The sequence below is a fragment of the Mya arenaria genome, chromosome 9 (assembly GCF_026914265.1).
Source record: "Mya arenaria isolate MELC-2E11 chromosome 9, ASM2691426v1".
Lineage (NCBI taxonomy): Eukaryota > Metazoa > Mollusca > Bivalvia > Myida > Myidae > Mya > Mya arenaria.
In genome coordinates this window covers 49,081,835-49,099,867 of record NC_069130.1, presented here as the reverse complement: position 1 = coordinate 49,099,867, position 18,033 = coordinate 49,081,835, and the positions used below count along the sequence as shown (strand labels likewise).

The window sequence follows — 18,033 nt, the reverse complement described above, 5'->3', positions numbered from 1 at the left end:
AATAAGAAAAAAAAATGGGAGCATAGGTTTTGAGAATTATAACGAAGATTTATGCTCAATCATTTGTCATTGTGGATAATTTTGTCTCAAAACAACGTCACAGGGTCAACCCTAGAAAAAGACCTTTCCAAAAGATGATTAACATTTCAGTCTTGTTTGATACTCGGCTAAGCCTTTGAATATGGTTAATTTGGGTAAAAAAAGCTACATCTACATCACAAGGTCAAAAAATCCTTTTTCTGTTGTTTTTTTCATCGGATTGCTTCAAGCCTTATCAGAGTTATTTTTAGATGACTTCTCGATCAAGTTTGAATATGGGTTATTTTGGAGACAACACTTAGCTTAAAGGTTTAAATCTATAAAAAAAATCCCTTTTCTTCAAATGAGGCTGCTTTTTAATCTGATTGTTCCGAATCTTGACCAGAATTATGTGGTTATGATTGCTCGAACAAATTCTAACATGGGTCGTAGCATTCCCAAAAAATCGGCCATTATACAGAATCTTAGAAAATAACTTGTTTACGCGATGGAGGCTGATTTTCACATCAAATCTTTGTCAAACTTAGTGGTAATGAATGGGTTGAGGAATTCTCAATCGAGTTGGAATATGGGTCATCTCTGATAACAACGCAAGCTACTAATTCAGCCCAAATCGCAGTGTACTCAGGTGAGCGATAAAGGGGCAATAACTACTCTCTTGTTTGTGTTTCCACACTCCACATTTATAATAGAAACACAATTTAATTGTCTGGAAACTTGATGAGTAATTGAACGTAATGGTATACTGGTATATTTCACAAGAAACATGAGTATACATCTAATGTACACATGTAAAACGGAAACAATAATTATAAATGAACAACCATTTGTCTCACAGTCATCATATAAGTAGGGTTACTATTGGCACACAAACATTACATTTAGCGTAAGATATACACGATGCTTAATTGTTACCCAATTACGCGCGTTTTCAGCTAAGACACTTAAGCATGATAATGAAAAGAAAAATGATTTACCATTTGAATTAAAAGCTTCTTTTAAAAAAAATGACTTAAGGTAGGTCAGACCAAAAGGCAAGTAATACTAGTCAGTGCAATACTATAGGTACCAACCAATTCCTTAAAGAGTTGATGCAATGTAAACATATTTCTAGAAATGTGAATCATAGGATAAGTTCCTTCAATCTGACTGAACACTCAATTGTGGTCACCATAAACCACTCAATTGTGTAAACGGTAAGCCATGTTGATAAGATCTACCGGTTTCACATGACTAAAATTAAGAACGACTGACTGCTAATTAACAGAAATAAATTAATGTACATGTATTGGAAAAAAATGCCAAATACTGCTTTGATAAAATACAATGTCGATAAGTATTTTCTGTAAGTGCAAACAAACAATCTTGAACCAGTATTCGACCACTCCTTATTGATGAGCAATGCCTTTGTTCTGATTCATTTATTGTTGACAAAAGTGTCCACTTTCGGAATTTCCGCAACGTGGCATTTCAGAACTTCACTCATTTTCAGCCAATAAGGAGTGCTAGATTTTAAACTTTTTAGTTTCTTATTTGTGAAGATCTTATTGCTGAAGACGACTCTTCATGATAAAGTAAATTAGGCCAAATAAAAAATAGGTGTGTTTCAGGTAACACTGCCAAAAAAAATAGGGAAGGTAGGTCGGAATATTTTTTATTTTTTTTAATATCTTTTATTTTATATATTGATTTCAGTAACTGTTGACTCAGAAAGTAACAACAATAAAAGTCATCAATTTTCAGGTTTATCAGTAGTTTTTAAACATGTTACATGATTCAAAGGAAACATTCTTTATTTGTCTGGTTAAATACTTTGACAATGATGGTTGGATTTCAACTAAGTTATGGTACACCACTCTGCTATTATTTAAGACTTTCCAGGAACGGTTTTACTTTTCTTTATGCACCCGTTTGCTTTCAATCACCCTCTGTAGAATACTAACCTCCCTGGTACATAATTACATGGGACAGCAAATTTACCATATAAGCCATCAGCCAAGGAAACCTCAATGCTGTCAAGTCTGACATATCAATCCGAAAGTCAGTATCTGACACATTTGTATCTGACAAGAAAATATAGTTCAAGAATTGAAATATACCTGCCACACAAGCACAAACGTAATTCACATTAAGAGTTCGGACAATCTATAAATTCGGACATCCATTATTATTTTCAAAAATAATTTATTTTAGGTACCTAATTTTCGGACACCCAAAGGACATCGACTGAACTTTTACAGTTACTAAGTCTCACAGACAAAAAACAAGAGATGTTTGTCAAACATTATGCCCCCCCTGAGCGCCATGTTGTCAGGATTATATGGACAATTGAATGAAATATGCATGGATCGAAATGACAGCTGATTTGTTGCCGTTAAGGCAGTTTTAAGATTATGACCATTAAAGTGTGAGGATAGAGTGTGTTATGACCATGACCTTTGACTCAATGAACTCAAAATCCAGAGTCATCAGCTGGTCACCAGAAACCTAAATGTCAAGTTCGAGGGCCATGGGTGCAGGCATTGTCAAGTTATCACACAGACAAGTTTTTTTCGTTCAAGGTCACTGTGACCTTGACCTTTGACCCAATGACCCCTTAAATCATAAGGGTTCATCTACAAGTCAGATGCAATTCCAAGTCAAGTTTGCAGGCCATGGGTTCAGGCATTGTTGAGTTATCACTCGGACAACCTTTTACCATTCAAGATCACTGTGACCTTGACCTTTGGCTCTATGAATCCTAAAATCAATAAGGGTGATCTACTGGTCAGGCTTAACAACCATGTCAAGTTTAATGATCATAGGTTCAGGCATTGTTGAAATATCAGTGGGAGAAGATTTGTTAACTTTTTTGCGTTAAAGGTTACAGTGACATTGACCTTGGCCTGATGACCCCCAAGTCGATAGGGGTCATCTACTGGGCAGGCCCAACCTTCATGTCAAGTTTGATGACCATAGGTCCAGGAATTGTCAAGGTCGCTTTCAAGGTCACTGTAACCTTGACCTTTGACCCCTAAAATCAATAGGGGTCATCTACTGGTCAGGCCCAACCTCCATGTCAAGTTTGAGGGCCATGGGTGCAGGCATTGTCGAGTTATCACTCGGATAACCTTTTACCATTCCAGGTCACTATGACCTTGACCTTTAGCCAATGACCCCTAAAATCAATAGGGACCATCTTCTGGCCAGGCCCAACCTCCAAGTCAAGTTTGAGGGCCATGGGTGCAGGCATTGTCGAGTTATCACTCGGACAACATTTTACCATTCAAGGTGACTGTGACCTTGACCTTTGGCCAGATGACCCCCAAAAACAAAAGGGGTCATGTACTGGTCAGGCCCAATTCCAAGTCAAGTTTGAGGGCAATGGGTGCATGCATTGTAAAGTTATCACCCGGAAAACCTTTAACCATTCAAGGTAACTGTGACCTTGACCTTTGGCCAGATGCCCCCCCAAAACAATAGGGGTCTTCTACTGGTTAGGCCCAACCTCCAATTCAATTATGAGGGCCCTGGGTGCAGGCATTGTCGAATTATCAATCGGACAACCTTTTACCATTCAAGGTCACTGTGACCTTGACCTTTGGCCCGATGACCCCCCAAAAACAATAGGGGTAATCTACTGGTCAGCCCAACCTCCAATTCAAGTTTGAGGGCCATGGGTGCAGGCATTGTTGAGTTATCAATCGGACAACCTTTTACCATTCAAGGTCACTGTGAACTTGACCTTTGACCCGATGAGCCCCAAAATCAATAGGGGTCATCTACTGGTCAGGCCCAACCTTCATGTGAAGTTTGATGACCATACGTCCAGGAATTGTTGAGTTATCACTCGGACAAGCTTTGGTCTACCGACGGACCGACCGACCTACCGACCGACCGACCGACATACCGACATGCCTGTGCAAAGCAATATACCCATCTTCTTCGAAGGGGGGCATAATTATTGATCTTTATCGTTACAATGCCTGGCCAGATTACCTAACCGCGTATACATCACTGTGATAAGTTAGTTGGTTACTACCCATCCTAAACGATTTATTGCCTGGTGAAAAGGATGTGTGATATATTTAATGGAGGATTAAAGAAACAACAAGGGCAATGCAGAGATTAAGAAAACACAGACATGTTTGTAAAACGATCCGCCAATAAACTTTGAAACTTGTATCACACTTTTTATATAGACTTTATGAAGCAATAATCGTACAGTAATACTCATTAAAACATCAATAAAACAATAAAGTCAACACATTCAATGATACAGGTAACTATTAAATGTGATGAATTAAAGTTATAAATGCAATACTTAAGTTACAATAACAAACACCACCCAGACACATTAATCCTGCATAACAATATCCATGCTCTCCATGAGATTCTCGTGGGTATAACTGAGTTATGCGACGTCACACAATGTGACTGTTTGATCTGAAGCCGATAAAAGGTGTTTATTCATTTCAATGCATGTATAAAATGGTGTTGAATGGGATTTTAATTATCTTGATGAAGGAGCTACAGTGACTTATAGGCGTAATAAACATTGATAACTGCGGATAAATTAATAAGTGGTAAAATGCAGACATGAAGAAAAAAGGCAGGTTTAACATACATGTAAATAACATGTAAAAATGGTTATTTCTATGAATTCGTAGAGCGAAAACTTAATTATTTTAAGGTGTCCGAACTCTAAGGTGAAGTACGGTAAATACATTCAGAAATCCAACTCTAATATTGTCAACTTTACGTACATACATTTCGTAACAAATGCTTTTCGTACCCAAATCACATTTTTTTCGGGGAAAAATAGGTTTGGGTCGGCGGGAGAAAAATAGGGTCGGTCGGGTAACCTGAAACAGACCTATTTTTTTTATTTGGCCTTACTGTAAATGCTCATGCGCATATAGAGACGCCTACTGCCACACGCCGATGGCCACACGCCTACTGTTTGCATATGCAAAGTCAACGCTGATTTAAATGACGTCACAATATCGTGCAGTGATTGGCAGGTCTCTTTGACATGCGCACGGCTTAATTTTAATTTTGCCTTATGCCCCCATTTCACCAAGGATTGTTTTTTTTTCCAATCGGCCCTATCTGTACCGGATTATCCCCGATGATTTATTTTTTGATCGGCCAGATTGTCGTCCTGAATCCAATCGTCCCCATTTTTAAGCCGATTGAATCCAGACCAATGAACCACGGCGAAGGACGATTCACGGACGATCCTCGAGCGATCGACACGTTTCAGGGACGCAAGTATGCGAAAGTTCGCGCAAGTACCCTCAGGTACAAGACAAAGGCCCGGTAGAGACCCACATCTCGTGCGCAAGTGAGCGATGTTCGTGCGTTGTTCGGCCGAGCGGGTCCGAAAATGGGGGAACCCGGCTCGAGAGAGGACGCTTTCGGCCTTTCACCATTTTCTGACAAGCCAGTGAAGGTCATGGACCAACAAGCAGTTGCAAGACTAGAAAGTATGCTGAGGAGAAGGAACAGGGTCAAGAGAAGATATGCTAAAAAGAAGTAAGTTGTTGTGAATTGTTAAAGGTTTTTCACCTGTGTTTTGTTTCAGTACCTGTTCTGAGAAAAGTTTGCAGTTTATTTTTTTAATATAAATTTTTTATAGTTCTCTGGCATTGGTATAAATGAACTTATAATTACTTTGAGTAAATATATGCGTTGCTGTTCTATTAAGTAACAATTAATTATTTGTGACATTTAAAAGGATTTCTATATGTTCTGGTTATGGTCGGGTGCTTACACTCCGACGACACTACGCACGACCCTCGGAAGAGAGCGACAGAGGCTAAACGAAAGCTCCTGAAGGCTCCAGAGGGCGGGCGAGACAAGTGGACCTTCAGAGGAACCTCGGGCGACCAAGGCGACGACGGGCCGACTGTTTTTGATCGGCTACTGGTTTTCAACTTGTTTAAAAACATTAGCCGATCACTTTTTAGGTACCCGACCCTCGGGGGACTAATGCGATCGCGCCAGATCTTACCCCGAAGGTATAGGTTAGTGCACGTTAGTGCACGCAAGTTCCCGACTTATTTTGCAAAAATAGGGCCGATCGACTAAAAAGAGATCTGGTACTCTCGCGACCAAAACAATCCTTGGTGAAATGGCCCTATTATGCAAAAAACATTTTTTACCCCTATATAAATAGTTAATATACAACGTAAAAAAATATATGCAGTCATAAAAAATTTCAAAGATAAACTTTCTTATTCATCAATGGGATTTCAAACATGGGTTTTCAGAGTTTGGCAAATATAGATAACAGGAAGGGAAATCTTGGTCTGGAAACCACTTGTAAACTAGAACATAAACATTGTATACTTTTAAACTTAAACTTTGTGGCACTTAACAATATGCATCAATATTTATTTTAAATATAGCAATTTATTAACATCTATAACTCACAGACTATATGTTATAATTATGCCTTATCTGTGAAATGATATCCTTCATTTATTTAACTTTTGTCAAACAGCCTGATTAATATACTTATGTAGTAATGTTTATCACGGGCTTAGTGCGGGACGGTTTAACCCAATACAAAAGTATAAATTAGTGTGTTTTACCCAGACATCTCATTCTGATATATAAAACGTAATTCATAAAACGTTATTATGGAATTGATAAATTCCCGCATTTTTACAAAACATTGTCACATATCACATGCATGGATTTCATGCACGGAACATAAGCACGTGACCTTTGCACGTGCTACTTATTAGCATTCCATCTGTATATAACACTGTAAAGGTGAAACATTTGCTTCATAATGTTAGCGTTTCTTATGTGAGGAGTTTGTCATTTTCCTGTTTATCTTTACTGATATGACCGACCTACTTTGTTATTAAGCCTTGCGTTTAAACCCTGGATGTAGGTATCAGATACGTAAAACCTTGACACGAAAACTAGTGTTTAATTCTTTGTAGTTCGCTTCATGAAATAATTATTGGCTGCAGGATCGTATTGTTCAACGACGGTTAAAGTTCAACAACGGTTTTGGAGTTTTGGAGTTAAAGTTTATGTAGAGCTGTGGCTACTTGGATCTATTGCAAACCAAGTCGTACAGACGTATTATAAACACATAATTCATTTCGTTTAGGTATTTTGGAGCTTGAGCTTGCAAAACAATACACACCATTTAGTTATTTGGAGCTGGCGTTATTCGGAGCTGAAGTTATTCAGAGCTGAAGTTATTCTGAGCTGGAATTATTTGGAGTTATTTGGAACTGGAGTTATTTGGAGCGAGTTATTTGGAGCTAAAATTATTTGGAGCTGAAGTTATTTGAAGCTGAAGTTATTTGGAGCTGGAGTTATTTGTAGCTGAAGTTATTTGGAGCTTGTGTTTATTTGAAGCTTTAACTTACCAAGTCGTGTGTACAGACAATTTATTTCAAACACTTTTAACATGGATAACAAAATATTCATAACAATGAACATTGCGAAGGAGGACATGGTCCGCAACAAATTTCTGAACCTTAATTCATGGAAAAGCAATGGGCCGCTCTCAAAAGAGGCTTTACTGAAACTTGTCGTCGGGACTAATACACTGATATGTACACCGACGGACGATGTTGGCATGGATGTTCTGAACGCAGCAGGTGAGTGTTTTTTTTCTATCAGCTGCCTTGACCCGTTCTAATTCGGATACTTTATTTGAATATCATTTTGAGTTCGTCGGTTTTTGAAGATTTTTGTTTTCTCTTGATATTTGTGTAAAAAGCCCTTATATTGTCGTCGGCGTGGTTACTGATTGTGTTAGCCTTGGCGATCACCCCAAAACAGTTAAGATATTCGTAATGTAACCCCTTAGACCCCTTGCTCGACTGGAAAACACACACATCAGACGAGCTTTGACGTATTGTGCCGCGGCGCTCTTGTTAGCTATTGATGATATTGCTACTTCTGTTGATTTTCAACTTCTATAACCAAGAGCAGATGAAAAAAATGACGTTATAGGGGGCGTACCTAAGAAGCGCAACCTTCGGACATGCGCCCTTCCCTCAGAACCGAAAGTATATGGCATGAACTATTTTCATAGGGAGTTGGGTTTACTACATGAAGAAAATTTAACAATTTGTAGTCGGCAATTCAGTATCATGATCGTATTTTATTATTTCTTTCTCCGAGATTAACATAAAAAAGTAAAGCTTGGACAATTAAAGAGGGGGCGCGCGCCGGTCCCCCCACCACACAACCGCACACCATAAACCCACTAGTGATTTCTGTAACATTGACCTTTTTTAACCTTTCCTGCAGTCGGTGCTATTTGAGCGATTTTAGTAGCGCATGAAATTGTAAACAGAAATCACGTCACGGTCTAAATACTTTGTTTTCATGTTTTCCGAATCGTCATCATTTTGTATCGTAACTGAAACATTCAGCAGTTGATAAAGCATGGATACAACGCCCTTATAAATTATGTTAGATTAAGCCTTTTAAACTCAACTGACCGAATTTACAGACGGTTACATTACGAAGGACATGTATTACAATCGACGGTTAATCTGTTCGATTTTTAAAGCTGATTTGGTGACCTGAAAATGTCTGAAACTCACCTTTGTCTGCTTTATAGAATAAAAGTACATGTGTAGATTGACCGCCATATACCAGATTTATTTAATTTAACTGGTTTTTAAGAAAACGAGAGACTTTACAATGCAAATAAAGGGCGGTATGGCGTATTGTTCAGAACATTGTAACCGTTAACAACGTTTTTGATGTAAAAATGTTGTTATCGTAATCGTTGTTCAATTGGTCTTGAAGTTTAAGGGCCTTCTACAATGCAAAGTGTGTGGTGAAGGCGAATAATTAAATTGTTTAAAAAGTTAATGTTTTCTTTAGTTTTGACGAAAAATGCAAATGCTTTTTACGCCTGCTAAATATCGAACCTCAAAAAAGAGGTTATTTTAGTGATAAACTTCAAATGTTTTTGTTTTTTCAAACGACTTTTGCACTGTGGAAGGCACTTAAAGTAATTGATAAACTTGTTATCTCCTGTATTTGTAAAAAAACTTCGAGACATCTGTTTCAGCTGCACTTGTTTTATCTAAATACACGAGTACATCATGAACTATTCCAAATTTAAAAGCTAACAACGGTGTCGTTAATCACGTTGTTAACTTTAACAAAGTTCTTAAAAATCGGCCCAGTTGCTTAAATCGGTTAATTATTCCCTTCGTGTTTTGCAAAAGCTCATTATAAACATAGCTCTAGATGACAAACGAGCACGCTTATAAATGTTTAAGCTTTTGATGATATAGTTACAACAATTACGAACATAATTATGAAAAGAAAATACATGAAACACATTTATCAAATAACGTTGCAAACATTTATTGTAAATCATCCATTACGGTTTCAATATTGCACTAATGTAAAATACAACAACTTGGAATTGGCGCCATCTCGCGTCAAACGTTTCACAGACAAAATAAATAACGTCTTAATGTCGGGCGACGAATGTGTCATGTTTTACATAAATTGCAAATTAATAAATCATTTCTTGAGACTAATTATGGACAGACTCGCTTTATCGTAAACGTGCTTCACATTCTTTTGAATTAAATGGCAACTCACGTGCGATCATATATAATTATATTCATACTATAATTTACAGTCCACATATTTTACTGACATATTTGTTTCTTCAGGACCGAGTCTGCAAGCAATCTGCACCATTTCTCCGACGACCGATCACATCGACGTCAATGAGTGCCGTAAACGGAACGTCGCCGTCGTGGATATGCCCTATGCAACCGTCGACAACGCTTATGACCTCACATTGAATATTCTAGAACGTTTGAATGCGCATCAACTAATGATCAGTGAGTTTCGAGTTAAAGGGGCACACTATAGTTTGATGCCAATAAACATTTTATTTTTATTTCTATTTTTTTTAATGCATTATTATGTTTAACTCATTTGTTTTTAATGATCAAAATAAAACATATCTTTTGTGTACAGATATAAAAATATATGCCTTTTTAATTATTTAAAAAATATATATACTTGGCCATAAATTCCCCAGTTAAAATTATCGCTATCTGTAAACAAATCATATTCTTTTTAATAGATCTCACTTCATGCCGTCTATGGCAAGGACAACCACAGTCATTTGATAGGAATGAACTCCTACTTTGGTGTCATATCACCTGAAATACATTTACTGACATTTAACCTAAAATTATTTATGGAAAACTCCACAAGTGATCGAATCAGTTTCTAAATGATAACAATATGTATAACTATCAGAGTTTTCATCATAAAAAGCATTGATAATTTCAAATTGAATTGATTAAATCGAATCAATTAATATTATTTTCATTAAACTTAGAACTGAATAGTTTTAACTTAAAACATTGCTTAACTGTGAGGATCTGTCTATGAATGTATTGTAGATGTTATGTTAGAAAAGGTAGCTTTCAGTCAGAATAAGCTTTGATGTGGGTATTTTCTGATCCTAAGATCTTACGGGTCCTTGACTCTTACTTACTGATGTCACACATCGCTTACAACACATGTATCATTCGCAGTTTATGCGCATTTTTCAATTTCGAAATTTTCTCGGGTTGTTTACCACGTAGTTCCCAGTAAGTTTACAAATTCATATTTATCTGTACTCATAAACATATATGACATAAACTGGGAAGCCGTTATGCGCTATTTTAAACGGGGAACAGCAACATGATTGTTGCATTTATTATTTTAATAATGTAAAGTGACGTATCATCGGCCTCCTACTACAATTCTAGGCTTGTTTTGAGGAAATACTGCATTTGCCGATTGTGAGACCTTCTGTAAAATAGTCAAAACAAAAAGTATTTCAATGTTGAGCTCATTGCTTATATTTCGTATTTCAGTAAGCCCAGATGTCTCGCCGTCAAAGACGTATTCAGACACGTTATGCCCCGTCTGCTTTGACCGTGAACGTAACGTCGCCTTCCAGTGCAATCACAGCGCATGCGACAGGTGCGCGCGGCGCCTGACGTCATGTTTCATGTGCCGAGAACCGGTACTGTCATTGGTGGCTTTGTATAATCTGGATCGCTAGACAAGTGTTCAGGTGTTGGAATTCCACAAAGCAAAGCATATAATGGAAGCACAAGGTAGACTCTGTCTCTTGTGAACTTCATGTTGCCTTCCAATGAGCGACGGACGACGTCATGCCACAATTGCCGTTGGATGGTGCTTTTATTCGTTGCGTTGTATTTCTCGGATCGCTGATGGAAACCAATACAGCGTTCTCTCAATACGAAAAGTTGTAAAATAGTTTTGTAATGTGAATGGACTATATAACGTTGACTGCGTCACTGCGTTGATGGACCATGGTAGTTTGTTGACCCCAAGCTCAGCCACTCTTGCAAGGTCAACTATAGTCCTATACTAGATACACAACGAACGCCTGTGTAAGGACTGTGGGCGGTGGTCATCATGCATACGTGTATTGTGTAATTATAAATAACGTTGATATGCATTTATGAAAAATGTAATTGTGTTTCCTCAGCAATTGGTGGATACTGAATAGTTCAGCGTACGTCGTACGTATTTTCAATATAGCTTGTTTAATAAAAGTTTTCTAAACAACTTTTGATTATATTGGGGTTTAATAACAGAGAAAGACAGAGAATGGGGTGGTGCGAGAGAAATAAGCTAACACTTGGAAAATGCATGTGTCGAAAGCGATGTGATACATTAATAAGTAAGAACCAGTTGCGTTGTAAACATCAATATCAATTCGATATAAGTTTTTGATAATTTTCTTTTTTTCTTGCAAATGTATTATCTGGTGTCTAGTTCCTTTAATAAACTCTTACCTGTATATTTTATGCATTTAATAGGATTGCATTCAACATATAGAACCACCAAATCGACCGACATCATGGTTAATCACTATTGAACAATTTTTAAGATATAAAATGGTCAAATTTAAACATTTTAACAGCAGAAGGGTGTAGGGTCGGGAGGAAGAAGGAAGAAATAGGGTCGGTGGGGTCAGTTGAAACAAACATTATTTAACGCCTAAATAGATAATTCATATACAATGTCATAAATATATGATTTCATAACAATTTTAAAGGATAAACTTTCTTATTCATCAATGGGATTTCAAACATGGGTTTTCAGAGTTGGGGAAATATAGATGACATGAAAGGAAATCCTGGTCTGAAAACCATTTGTAAACTAGAACATATACAATTTACTTGCATTAGGCCAATATAAATTAATTGCTTGAATTACATCAATGTTTTTGGAGGGGGGGGGAGAGAGACATACTTTTCTTAGATAACTGTTTTATCGTTGAATATGTTTCATGCTCTCTCTTATTGCATTAAGGGCCATTTGCATGTGTTTCAAGACGAACCACGGACACGATCGTAACAATTCTCCATTTTTACATGTGAAAGTCGGACAGTACCGGACCCATACACAAATCAGGACCCTAGTTCAACATTTTCATTAGAGTCAATACAATTTACGGGGCGGTGGAAAAAAGAAGGGGCCGGCGGGGATGAAAATCTAGCAATTAATTTATAGTCGCATAAACTTGAACTTTGTGGGACTTAAGAATATGCGTAAATATATATGTATCTTTTAAATATACCAATTTATTAACATCTACAACTCACAAACTAGATGTTATAATTATGGCTTATCAGTGAAATGTTATTGTTCATTTATTTTACTTTTGACAAAATGCCTGATTATTATACTAATGTAGTGATGGATATCACGGGCTTAAAGCGGGACGCTTTAACCCAATACAAAAAATAGAAAGTAGTGTGTTTAACCCAAACACCTCATTCTGATATGTAAAACGTAATTAAGTCCATGTCTTCAGACTGATGTTATTTATGGAAATGAAAACTTCCCGCATTTTTGCAAAACATTGTCACTTATCCCATGCATTTATCTCATGCAAAGGGCATACTTACGTGACATATGCACGTGACATATGCACATGGCACTTATTAGCATTCCATCTGTATATTACACTGTAAAGGTAAAACATTTGCTTCATAATGTTAGCGTTTCTGATGTGAGGAGTTTGACATTTTTCTGTTTATCTTTTATACTGATATGACCGACCTTCTTTGTTATTAAGCCTTGCGTTTAAACCCTGGATGTAGGTATCAAATACGTAAAACCTTGACACGAAAACTAGTGTTTAACTTGTCGGAGTCCGCTTCATGAAATAATTATTGACTGGATCGTATTGTTCAACAACGGTTAAGTTCAACAACTGTTTTGGAGTTTGGGAGTTTAAGTAGAGCTGTGGCTTCATGAATCTCTTGAAAACCAGGACGTGCACGCTTATTATAAACGCATAATTCATTAGTTTAGGTTATTTGGTGCTTGAGCTTGTAAAACAATACAGACAGTCACCATTTAGTTGAAGCTACATGTATTTGGAACTGGAGTTATTTGGAGCTGAAGTTATTTGGAGCTGAAGTTATTTGAAGTTATTTGTAGCTGGAGTTATTTAGAGTTATTTTAGCTAGAGTTATTTGGAGTTGGAGGTGGAGTTATTTGGTGCTGGAGTTATTTGGAGCTGAAGTTATTAAGAGCTAGATTTATTTGGAGCTGGTGTAATTTGAACCTTTTACAAACCAAGTCGTGTGCTCGGACAATTCTTGTTAAACAATTTAAATATGGATAACAAAATATTCATCACACCGAAAATTGCAAAGGAGGACATGGACCGCTACAAATTTCTGAACCTTAATTCATGGAGAAGCAATGGGCCGCTCCCAAAAGAGGCTTTACTGAAACCAGCAGTATTGATTCTTTCTTACTCGGATGCTTTATTTGAAAATCATTTTGAGTTCGTCTGTTTTCGAAGATTTTTGTTTTCTCTTGATAGTTATGTATAAAGCTCTGGTGTCGTCGTCGGCGTGTTAGTGATTTTTTTAACATTGGCGATCATCTCGAAACAGTTCAAGATAAACATAATGTAACTCGGTACTTAGTTGTATCTTGTTCTTGTCTAGCAATGCTCTGGTTTGAGTTATAACTGAGTTATATCCCTTGTTCGACAGGAAAAGAACACACATCAGACGAGCGTTGGCGTATCGTACCACAGCGCTCTTGGTAGCTATTGATGATTGTTACTGCTGTTGATTTTCAAGTTCTATCACCAGGGGCTGTTAACAAATAGAGTTAGAGGAGGGGGGAGTAACTAAGGGGTGCAACCTTCTGACATGCATCCCCCCACACTAAGAACCGAAAGTACATGGCATTAACTGTTTGCATAGGGATTTGGGGTTACTCAATCAAGAAAAGTTTAACAATTTGTAGTCGGCAATGATACATTATGAGCGTATTTTATTTTATTTTTTTCCGGGATTGACATAAAAAGTAAACTTGGACAATTTAAGAGGGGGCACGCGCCGATTGCAACACTTCTAAACCCGCTAGTGATTTCTGTTACATTGACTTTTTTATCCTTTCCTACAATCGGTCCTGTTAAAGCGATTGTAACAACTATGCATGAAATTGTAAACAGAAATAACGTCACGGACTGAATACTTTGTTTTAATGTTTTTCGAAATGTAACATTCAGCAGTATACAGAGCATGGATACAACGCCCTTATAAATTATGTTAGATTAAACCCATCTGACCGAATTTACAGGCGGTTACATTACGAAGGACATGTATTACAATCGACGGTTATTCTGTTCGATTTTTAAAGCTGATTTGGTGACCTGAAAATGTCTGAAACTCACCTTTCAGTCTGCTAAATAGATTAAGTGTATATTGAACGTCGAAAACTATATTTATTTCATTTAACTGTTTTTAAAAAAAAAAACGACATACTTTACAATTCAAATAAAGGGCGGTATGGCGTATTGTTCAGAACTTTGTAACCGTTAACAACGTTGTTAACTTAATCGTTGTTCACTTCCAAATCTGTATTGCTCTGGAGGTTTAAGGGCCATCTACAATGCAAGGTGGATGGGGAAAGCAAGATATTAAAAGGTTTAAAAGTTCATATTCTATTTAGTTTTGAAGAAAAAAATACAAATGTTTTTTTACGCTTGCTTAATCTTTTTGAACCTCAAAAAAGAAAAAGATTATTTTAGTGATAAACTTCTAATGTTTTTGGCCCTTCAAACGACTTTTGCACTGTGGAAGGCCATCCAAGTAATTGATAAACTTGTAATCTGCTGTATTTGTAAAAAAGCTTTGAGACATCTGTACCAACTGTACTTGTTTTATCCAAATACATGAGTACATCATGAACTATTCCAAATTTAAAAGTTAACAACGGTGTCGTTTATCACGTTGTTAACGTTAACAAAGTTGTGAACAATCGGTCCAATTACTTAAATCGGTTAATTATTTCAATCGTTTTAAATGCCAAGGCTCATTATAAAAAAAACACTAGATGACAAACGAACACTCTTATAAATGTATGAGCTTTTGATGATGTATCTATAATAATTATGAACATAATTTTTAAAAGAAAATACACGATATATATTTATCAAAAAACTTTGCAAGTTTCAGTGTAAATCATCCATCACGGTTTCAATATTACACTTGTGTAATATAACATATAATTGACGCCATCTCGCGTCAAACGTTTCACAGACAAAGTAAATGAAATATTCATGTTTAGCGACGAATGTGTCATATTTTACATTAATTGCCAAGTAATACATCATATCATGAGACACGGTACTGATAGGCTCGCTTTATCGTAAACGTGCTTCAATTTTTTTTTATTTTATTTTTATTTTTTTTTTTGGGGGGGTGGGTATTAAATTGCAACTCATGTGCGATCATATACATCATACTATAATTTACAGTCAATATATTTTACTGACATATTCATTTCTTCAGGGCCGAGTCTACAAGCAATCTGTACCATTTCTCCGACCACCGATCACATCGACGTCAATGAGTGCCGTAAACGGAACGTCGCCGTCGTGAATATGCCCTATGCCAGCGTTGACAACGCATATGACCTTACGTTGAATATTCTAGAGCGTTTGAATGCGCATCAACTAATGATCAGTGAGTTTCGAGTTAAAGGGACACAATATAGGTTAATGTAAAAAACAAAACATTTAACGTTTAACTCTTTTGACTTAAATGATCAAACTAAAATATTTGTGTACAAATATAAAAATATAAGCCATTATAAAAAAGTCAATGTTGTGTTTAATATAATAGAAACAACAGTAATTACACTATTGTTGATAAGTGCAGATTGTCGGAAGTCATGGTGGATAGCAAAGGGCAACTGATAAGCCACGCTGTGCTTTGCACGCGAAGCATTTACCTAATTCAAACAGTAGGTTTTAACACATGGTTGTAAAATAGTCAAAACAAAAGGTATTTCAATGTTGAGCGCATTTCTTATATTTTGTATTTCAGGAAGCCCAGATGTGTCGCCGTCAAAGACGTATTCAGAAACGTTATGCCCCGTCTGCTTTGACCGTGAACGTAACGTCGCCTTCCAGTGCAGCCACAGCGTGCCGAGAACCGGTGCTGTCATTGGTGGCTTTGTATAACCTGGATCGCTAGACAACTGTGCAATTGTTGGCATTCCCCAAAGCAAAACATAAAACGGAAGGAACATGTGAGACTCTGCCTCTGACGTGAACGTCACGTTGCCTTCCATTGCGCAACGTATGACGTCATGCCACATCTGCCAATGATCGGTGCTTGTATTGTTGACGTTGTATTACTACCAATACAACGTCCTCTCAATTGTCAAAGTTGTATAATAGTAATGTAATGTGAATGGACTTTGTAACGTGGACTGCGACGATGGACCATGGTAGTTTGTTGATCCAAAGCTCAGCAACTCTTGCAAGGTCTACTATAGTCTTATTATGCCAGATACACAACGAACATGTGTGTAAGGATTGTGGGTGGTGGTCACTATGCCATCGTGTATTGTGCAATTATAAATAACGTTAATATGCATTAATGCGAAATGTAATCGTTTTCCCCAGCAATTGCAGGATATTGAATATTTCAACGTACGTCGTACGCATTTACAATGTAGCTTGTTCAATAAAGTTTGTTAAACAATTTTAGATTATGTTTATTAATAGTTTGCATGCAAATTCAGTTATTATTCTTGAACTCTGTTGAGCGATATAGAGCCATTACTGCCCTCTTGTTCGTGTTTCCACATTCCACATTTATTATAGGAACACAGTTTAATTGTCTGGAAACATGAAGAGTAATTGAACGTATATTGGTATATATTTCACAAGTAACATGAAGTATATAGATCTAGTACACACGTCTATTACGGGAACAAGAGTTATAAATGAACAAGCATTGTCTCATAGTCATAATTTAAGTAGGGTTACTATTGGCACAGCAAACATTACATTTAGCGTAAGATATCAACGATGCTTAATTGCTCCCCAATTTGGATCTGAGACGCTTAAACATAATGACAGGCGCAATCCTTAATTTTAAAGCTGATGCAAACTCGGAGGGGCTAACACTAATACTCGGGCTTCATGTTTACGTTGTTTCGCAGCAGTATTCCGCTTTCTTGCACTACTGCAGTATCCGTCAAGTGTGAATATTTGGCATACGAAAGTCACATGGTAAATCTGTGAGAGTGAAGCTTTAATAGCATTGTATTCTACATGTAGAACCAGCAAATCGACCTACATCATGGTTTATCACTATTGTCGAATTTTTAAGATATAAAATGGTCAAATTGAAACATTTTAACGGCAGAAAGATGTAGGGTCGAAAGAAAGAAGGAAGAAATAGGGTCGGTCGGGAGAGTAGAAACAAACATTATTTAACGCCTAAATGAATAATTCATATACAATGTAATCAATAAATGATAACATTTTTAAAAGATAAACTTTCTTATTCATCAATGGGATTTCAAACATGGGTTTTCAGAGTTGGACAAATATAGATGACATGCAAGGAAATCCTGGTCTGAAATCCACTTGTAAACTAGAACATATACATTGTTTACTTAGGAGGCAAATAT

General features: G+C 36.8%; 1 protein-coding gene across 3 annotated transcripts; it reads left to right on the top strand.

Annotated features, from left to right (window-relative positions):
* Window positions 1-6,793: 6,793 nt before the first annotated feature.
* On the top strand, window positions 6,794-17,156 carry LOC128245634 (glyoxylate reductase/hydroxypyruvate reductase-like). 3 transcript variants are annotated; one of them, XR_008263198.1, is made up of 5 exons: window positions 6,794-7,649; window positions 9,702-9,875; window positions 10,911-11,588; window positions 15,897-16,070; window positions 16,434-17,156. XR_008263198.1 is itself a non-coding variant. In XM_052963838.1 (4 exons), the coding sequence occupies exons 1-4, from the start codon at window positions 7,457-7,459 to the stop codon at window positions 16,568-16,570; spliced, it is 678 nt and encodes a 225-aa protein (XP_052819798.1). In that variant the 5' UTR covers window positions 6,806-7,456; the 3' UTR covers window positions 16,571-17,120. The 3 variants fall into 3 exon arrangements, 2 of the variants coding, with proteins under 2 accessions (XP_052819798.1, XP_052819800.1); XM_052963838.1 differs by lacking the exon at window positions 10,911-11,588 and having other exon boundaries at window positions 6,806-7,649; window positions 16,434-17,120; XM_052963840.1 differs by lacking the exons at window positions 15,897-16,070; window positions 16,434-17,156 and having other exon boundaries at window positions 6,811-7,649; window positions 10,911-11,724.
* The last annotated feature ends 877 nt before the right edge of the window (window positions 17,157-18,033 follow it).